The 8,749-nt window shown below is 36.9% G+C and overlaps 1 protein-coding gene across 2 annotated transcripts in view; it reads right to left on the bottom strand.

Moving 5' to 3' along the window:
• The window catches only part of CCDC91 (coiled-coil domain containing 91), a 392,671-nt gene that overhangs the window by 302,161 nt on the left and 81,761 nt on the right, over positions 1–8,749 (bottom strand). For both annotated transcript variants that reach the window (XM_006895069.1, XM_006895070.1), the window contains one exon: positions 8,590–8,694. In XM_006895069.1, coding sequence (XP_006895131.1) covers positions 8,590–8,694 — 105 coding nt within the window. The remainder of the gene's footprint in view (positions 1–8,589; positions 8,695–8,749) is intronic.

Below are 8,749 nucleotides of genomic sequence, written 5' to 3'. Positions count from 1 at the left end.
TGAATGATCTGTTCTGCATACAGATTGAAAAGATATGGGGACAGGATGCAGCCCGCACACACTTCTTTCCTGATTTTGAACCATGCAGTGTTTCTTTGCTCTTTTGAGGACTGCTTCTTGTTCCAAATATGGGTTTCATATAAGAACGATCAAGTGCTCTGATATTCCCATTTTCCTCACAGTTAGTCACAATTTACTGTGATCCAAACAGTCAAATGTCTTTGCACAGTCAATGAAACACAGATAGTCATTTTTTTTTCTGGTACTCTTGGCTCTCTGCCAAGATCCATCTGATACTGGCAATAATATCCCCAGTACAAAGACCACTTCTAAACCCAGCTTGTATTTCTTGTAGTTCTCTGTCAATGTACTGTCCAGGTCTTTTCTGGGTAATCTTTAGCAGAATTTACCAGTGTATGATATTAGTGATATTGTTCAATAATTTCCATATTCTGTCTGGTCATCTGTTTTTGGAATGGGCATAAACCAGCTGGCCAAGTAGTTGTCCTCCAGATTTCTTCACACAACTCGGTGAGCACATGCACGGCAGCATCTGTTTGCTGAAATACATCAATTGGTATCCCATAAATTCTTAGGGCTTTATTTTTTGCCAAGTCCTTCAGAGCAGCCTGCACTTTCTCATTCATTACCATTGTCTCTTGATCATATGTTTCTTAAAATTCTTTTGTGTCAACCAATTCTTTTTGGTACAGTGACTGTATACGCCTTCCATCTTATTTTAATGCTTCCTGAATCATTCAATATTCTGCCCATAGAATCCTTAAGCACTGCAACTCGTGGTTTGAATTTATTCTTCAATTCTTTCAGCTTGAGAAAGAATTGCTGGCCAAATTCGACCCTTTTTATTTTCCAACTCCAGCTCCTTGCACATTTCAATATTCTGCCTTGCCTTCCCAAGCGGGCTTTTGAAATCTTCTATTCAGCTTCTTAACGTCTTGATTTCTTTCCTTTGCTTTGGCTTCTCGGTGCTCTAGTGCAATATTCAGAGCCTCTTCTGACATCCATTTTGGTGGTCTTCTTCCTTCTTTGTAGTGACTCTGCATTCTTCATGAATATTCTTGATATCTTCCCAAAGCTCATCTGGTCTTCACTCATTAGTGTTCAAGGCCTCAAACCTGTTTCATGGAAGATAGACTGAAGGTCAAGTTTTTATTTCTGTGGATATGATTTAACCTTCTTTAGTTTTAATTTGAACTTGCATATGAGCAGTTGATGGTCTGTTCCACAATTAGCACCTGGCCTAGTTTTCACTGCTGATATTGAACTTTTCCAATTGTCCCTTCCACAGATGCAATCAACTGTATTCCTGTGCATCCCATCAGATGAAATCTATGTGTATAACCTGCATTTATCTTTCTTATAAAAGGTATTTGCTATGAATGACTGTACAGAATTTTATCTTTCTATCCCCAGCCTCATTTCTGTCACTAAGTCCATATTTTCTGACAACTGAGCCTTCTTCCTGATTCCCAATTTTTGCATCCCAGTCACGTATTATTATTAATGCATCTTGGTTACATATTCGATCAATATCTGACTGCAACAGCTGATAGAAATCCACTATTTCCTCTTCCTTGGCTCTAGCTGTAGATGCATAAATTTGAATGATAGTGGTATTAAGTGGTTTTCCTTTGATGCGTATGGATATCTTCCTACCATTCACAATATTGTATTTCAAGATGGATCTAGAATGGCCTTTTTGAGTATGAAAGTGGTCCTGTTTTTTCTCACCTTTTCATCTCCAGCATAACAGAACACATGATCCATCTCATTTCACCAATACCATGTCAATATTTATGCATTCCATTCCTTTCATTACAATGTCCAGTTTTCCTACAATCATGTTTCTCATGATAAAGTACTTTAAAAAGTAAAAAAAAAAATATTTAAGCTCAACTGAAACAGATAATGTCTCTATTCATTTTGATTCCATTTCTTCTCTTCAAAGTATAATCATGATTAAAGATGTTGTTGGCTTTAAGTGCTGCAGAATCAAGTATGAATAATCGTAACTCAAAGAATATTAAATACAAAACCTGCCCTATCCTATGTCACACATCATCTCTGCCACCCTAGACACATCGTTACAGTCATTGCATCAATCGATCGTGCTGATGGTTTTCCTCCTTCATTGACTCTCCAGTTTTCTGAGCATGATATTTTCTTCCAAAGACTGGCCTTTCCTAGCAACATGCTAAAAGCATGTGCTATGAAGTTTCACCATCTTTCTTCCTAAGAAGCATCCTAACTACACTCTCTCCAAGAAATATTTGTTTGTTCTTTTAACAAACAAATGGGATAGTTAGTGCTCTTCTCCAGCATCACAATTCAAAGTCATGGATGATAATTCTGTTTGTTTTATTCACTGTCCAAATCTCAGGTGCACAGCAAGTAACTGAAGAGACCATGGCTTGTATCATTCAATTTTAAATAAAGAGCATTCCCTTTACTATTTTCCCCTTTTAAGTAGAAAAATACATTGTCTTTTGAGTTACCAAGGATGACAGAACAAGTATTGATACATATGAGTTGTGCTGGAGTCTTGAACATATCATAGACTGCCAAGAGAACTAGCAGATCTGTCCTGGAAAGGGTGAAACAAAGCTGCTCCTTGGAGGCAAAGATTCAGAGACTCCATCTCACATACCTTGGGTATACAACCAGAAGGAACCAGTCTTTGGAGAAGGATATCAAGCATGGAAGGGTCAAGAGACAGCATAGGAGAGGAAGACCCCAGATGTTATGGACTGACATAAAATAATGGGTAATGAAGGTAGATGTGTCAGGGACAGTGAGATTGGCTCAAGATAGTGCAGGGTTCAGAGCTACTGTGCATTAGGTTGTCTACTCAATAGCACATAACAACAACGTCACTACAAGGGAGCTCTACTGGCATAATAGGAGAGAAGTTGTGTTGCCAACCCAAAGACAGGCTGTTCAAATCCACCAGCTGCTCTATGGGACAAAGCTGGGCAATCTTCTTCCATGGGTTTTATAGCCTCTGGTTGAGTTGATTCTGACTCACTGACACATAACAATAACAGGGGCCACTGTAAAAACTCAAGTTATTACTTCAGAAGATCAAAAACTAAAGCCTATGAGAGAGATTTCACCTCAACATTAAGGCAAAAATCTGGACCAATAGGGAACACCATGAAAGATAAAGACTGAAACTGTCAACATTATCATTTTACTGGGATCCACTCTTAATATCAATGATTGTCATATTCAAGAAATCAAAAACATGTTGCCTTGGGGAAAATCTACTGTCAAAGACCTCTCAAAAGTGCTATAGAGTAACCAACAATGCCAGCTTAAGACTAAGTTGTGCCTAATCCAAACCACCATCTCTTCAATTGCTTCTTATGAATGTGAAAGTTGAAAAATGAGTAAGAATGGCAGCAGAACTGATGGCTTTGAATTACAGTGTTGGAGAAGAGTACTGACTATCCCACTGACTGCCAAAAGAAAAAACAAGTCTCTCTTGGAGGAAGTGCCATCAGGTGCTCCCTAGAGGCAAGGAGATGAAAAAGCATCTCACATACTTTAGGCATGTTGTCAAGAGGGGCCAGTCCTTGGAGAAGAACATCATGCGTGGAAAGTGGAGGGTCAGTTAAGAGAGGAAGACCCTCAGTGAGATAAACACAGTGACTAATGGACTCAAATATATCAGAGTTCATGAGAACAGCACAGCATAGGACAAGCTTTTGATAAGTTGCCCATGGGTCACTATGAATAATAGTCAACTTTATGGCACACAAAGATAACAAGAAAAAAGAGTCACAATAGGTCAAAATCAAACTGAAGGCAGTGAGTTTGGAGCTTCTTTTTTTTTTAAATGTTTATGTAAGCCGCATCAGACCTCTAATTTAAATATTCAGGTTTACTAAATTCTTATTTACTCTTAAACAAACATTATAAAGGACAATTATAACAGGAATTGGTCAAGGTGTCAAATATCCACTAACCTTTTTCCCATTTTAAAATACTAACCATGATTTCTATTAAATACTTGTGATACTGATACTAGAACATATATTTTTATCAGAAGTCATAAAATTCCATTTGTGGGTAAAGTTTAAGATTCTCTAAAACTCTGTATTTTCACATAACAGTATATTCTCATTGTTTTAATGAAATTATCAGACCAGAATCTAGTAGAAAATTTTCTTAGAAGAACAAATCTAGTCTTTAAAAGTCTTATGCAGATAATTATTTTACCCAGGAATGTCTCAATGCAAGCCATAGCTACAATCCTGACAACTGCCATCCATGTCAACAACCAATCAAGTCTGTTGATATTAATTTTTTTTAAATGTGGTATCAGAACAGTATGAATGATCTGATAAAATGCCAAATTTCCTTATCTGATGTTGGTCACAGGTGCTACTATGGGAGTCAAAAAAGACAAAAAGGTTTAGCGTCCAGGTTGTACTAAAATGAGTTCTCTAGTCCAGTATCATAAAAGTCCTATAAATAGCTACCTCTGACAAATGTAGTATGACTCATTCTTCTTCCTATGCTTAGGTAACACACCCCCACCCTGAACAGAACAGGAAAAGGAGAGGTAGTGCACACCCTCATTTGTATAGAAGAGTTTACAGTGCTCATTATTTCCTCTGTTATGGTAACATTCACACCACCCCACCTATCCTGGTAATTAAGCCATTATCACAAAAACAACACAGCTAGATTTTCTGTTCAATGGTGCTCAACATAGTCCTGGAGGTGGAGGGAGAGAAAAGAGCTAATTTAAAGGTCTTAGACATTCCCTTCATTAAATACTCTCATTTTAAATTCCAATATTGGCCAAAATGATGGTAGATTACTTTAAAAATTAAATGTCAAGATATAGATGTATGCCTTTCTTGTAGTTTGGGTGAAAGTTTACAGAGAAAATGAATACACGTTTTGTTTGTGATACTGACTACAATCCCTGTACTGAATTGTGGTGTTGGAGAAGTGTGCTGAATATCCGATGGATGGCCAAAAGAAAAAAGTTCTTTCTTGAAGAGGGTGCAGCCAGAGTGCTCTTTGGAGGTAAGAATGATGAGGCTTTACCTAACATACTTTGAGTATTTTGCTATGAGGAGCTATTCTTTGAGAGGTACATGATGCTGGGAATGGTAGAGGGTCAACGAAGGAGAGAAAGACCTTCAACCAAGTAGACTGCCACAGTGCCTGCCACAGTGGGCCTTTGTGTGTCAGAAAGTGTGAGGATGGCACAGGACAGAACAGAGTTCACATCTTTTGTTCATAGGGTCACTATGAATTGTACTCAATTCAACACCACCTACCAAGAACAACCACCACTTCAATATGTGGCTGCCTATAGTGAAAATGAAAATCCTACCAAAAGCAATCTATATGCTAAATGCAATCCCAATAAAGATACTAAGTTCATTTTTTCAAAGAGAAAGAAAGGCAAGTGGAAAGGTTAGCTGGAAAGAAAGAAACCCGAAATAAGCAAAACACTTCTGAAAACAAAAATGAAATGGGAAGCACAGATCTTATTACACAGCTGTCATAACCCTAACAGCATGGTCCTGGTATAATGAAAAGCAAATAGACCAAGGCAGCAAAACAGAGAACTTGGAAATTAACTCATTTACCTATGGACAGTTGGTATTAAAGAAATAAAACCTACCAAATGGGGAAAGGACAAACCTCTTCAACAAATGGTGCTTGTCAAAACAGTACTTCAACCTGAAGAAAACTGAAGCAAGATCCACATCTCACACCACATATAAAAGTTAACTGAATGTGGATTAGAGACCTATGGGTAAAGCCTGAAACTATACAGATTATAAGAAATAAAATGGGACCAAACTTAGAATGGTCACAGCTCTTACCACTAGGCCATCAGAGATCCCTAAGGTATAAATAGGCTGGAAATACAGCCAGAAATTCACAACCAAAAGAGGACAACACTGACAAATGGGATCTTTTTTTGTTTGTTTGTTTTTGTTGTCTTTTTTTATTAATTTTAATGAAAGTTTACAGAGACTTTGGATTTCCATTCATTCATTGTTGCACTTTTCTCCCTGCCCAATCTGGCCCCCCTCACCCCCTAGTTTACTCTTCTCTTTGAAACGTAAAAGAAAAATTCTTTCATTGTTATACAATCCCTCCCCCCAAGTCCACTCTACTATGTAGCCTTCGTTCTGGACTCCTGTCATGACAATAATAAACAAATGGGATCTTCTAAATATTAAATCTCTTTGTGCATCAAAAAAAATTTTACAGTAAGGTGAAAAGAAAACCTACTGACTGGGAAAAAAGATTTGGCAAGGACATACCAGAGAAGAGGGTCTCATAATGAAAATTTACAGAATCCTGCAGGCCTCCAAAAGGAAAAGCCTGATGATAACCCAACTACAAAATAGACAAAAGACATGGAAAGATATTTCACAGAGGAAGACATTCAGATGGCCAACAGACACATGAAGAAATGCTCAAAATAACTGGCAATGAGAGAGCTCACCCCAGTAGCAGTTCCAAAGTTTAACAAGATGACAAGCAATAAATGTTGGAGAGGATATAGAGAGATTGGAACTCTCATGCACTGTTGGTGGGATTGTAAAATAGTACAACTTCTCTGGTTGGCAGTTTGGTGTTTCCTCAAAAAGCTGAACAGAGAAATGCCGTATGACCCACCTATTTGTTCAGCCTTGAATATATTCCAAAGAAATTAGAATGGAGACATAAATGGAGATAGTATACCCATGTTCACAGCAGTGCTTTTCACAATATTAAGTATAGGAAAAGAGCCCAAATGTCCATCAACAAACAGATAGATTGAGAAATTGCAGTACGTTCACATAATGGAATACTAAGCAGTGTTCAGGAGCAGCAATTTCATAAAATAGTATATAATATGGAAAAGGCTACAGAGCATTATGCTACGTGAACTAACTAATCTCATAAGAATAAATACTGAATAAGACCAATATTGTAAAAATAAAAGGATAACTAGTAGGTGGTTGTTGTTGTTGATTGCCTTTGTGTCAAGCACAACTCATAGCGACCCTATGAACAAAAGCCCCTCTACAACTACCGACATTTATCAAAATTCATAGTTTCAAGTCCAAAAGTGGAAGTAGAGGGAGATAGAGAGACTGAAGAGGAGCAGGGGGGAGATCACGGGGCTCAGGTTTAGTGATCAGAGGGAGAAGATGAAGGAATTAGAATAAATCCAGTAGGGACCTGAAAAGATGAGGTGATAGTGGGCACAGATCCATGGTGATTAATTTTATAAAACACAGTGTATAGGAATGATCATATGAAATACACTGTGAATGAAGGAATGTATGAAACACAATGTAAATGAATTAAATACAATGTATATGAAAATTCTGTATGTATACACTGTTCCAAAGTCCTGTCAAATACCATAATGGTTGCGCATTATGTACAGTGATTAGATGAGCTTCCAGATTGATTCATGCTGGGAAGCAGGAATAGGATCCACTTCTTAAACTAGATGCCTATGGAAATTCCACAAACTCTAAACTCTATAAACCTACAGAAATGATGTTAGTTACAGAACAGAGTTTAGGTCTTTATGTGCAAAGCTTACTCTGAATTGTATTCGACTGGACGATACTTAACCACTGCAAAATGAGACTAGTGCTATTATATCTGGATAAACACTCTCCATTTTGCACATCACTCTTAGTCAATGTGCGGTATGAAATAACCTGGGTTTGCTATGATGCCATTAGGGTATCAAGTATCATAATGGTTTCCCATTGTGGACAGTGTTTGGTGGAGCTCTTATGTGTAAAACAGGTTTGGAAACAGGAGTGGCATCCACTTCCTAAACCACATGCCTCTGGAAACTATGAACTTGGAAGAAATGATGATAGTTATGAAAAGACATTAGGACTTTTGTTCATAGAGTTGTTATGAGTCATGCTCAACTGGACGGCAATCAACAAAAACATACAAATATAAAAGAAATGAGTCATCACCCTTACACTATTGATATTAATATTAATAAAACAGAAAGAAAATAATGATAATGTAACTATAAAATATTTAGAGTACTATTATGTTAGATGCTTTATGGTCCCTCAGGTATGTTCCCATCAACATGTGAAAAAAGTGAATTTGCAAAAGCAAATGTTTCATCAAAGGACCCAAAATAAATCATTCAACACAACAAAAACCTAATTTATCTCACATACTCAGTCCTGCCTACATTGTTTTATCTTTAAACAAGCATCATAATCCGAAATTTACGATAATGTTGACAAACACACAACATAACTAGTGTATATATTCATTTAGTAAGTCACTCAATTATACTCACTGAATGAATACTTATTATAAGCCAGGTACTACTCTCTAGGTCAGGAGAAGTATAGTTCCTAGTCTAATGGATCCAAAATCATGTGTATGGACAGCAAGGCAGAAAGATAATTAGCAGATCATATTAAATACCAAGTGGAAATGGATGTTATGGGGAAAGCAAAGCAAAGAAAGGGGACTGAGGACTTCTGAAATTACACTAAACTTCTAATAAAAAAAGGTGTACTTTTAAAGTTTTAATTTCACTAGGCTTACCTGAAGTTCTTTGTATCTATCTTGAAATGAAATGGCTTCTTGCTCTTTTTCTTTTAGAAATCCTTTTTCTAAGATACTATGTTTGTCCATTAATGCTTCTACATCCTTTAAAAAAAATCCAAGCACACATTTACTATATTTAATAAGAAAATATATATAG

Source organism: Elephantulus edwardii, unplaced genomic scaffold, assembly GCF_000299155.1.
Source record: "Elephantulus edwardii isolate Elephantulus edwardi_28Jun2011 unplaced genomic scaffold, EleEdw1.0 scaffold00157, whole genome shotgun sequence".
Lineage (NCBI taxonomy): Eukaryota > Metazoa > Chordata > Mammalia > Macroscelidea > Macroscelididae > Elephantulus > Elephantulus edwardii.
This window is presented reverse-complemented; position numbering and strand designations above follow the sequence as displayed.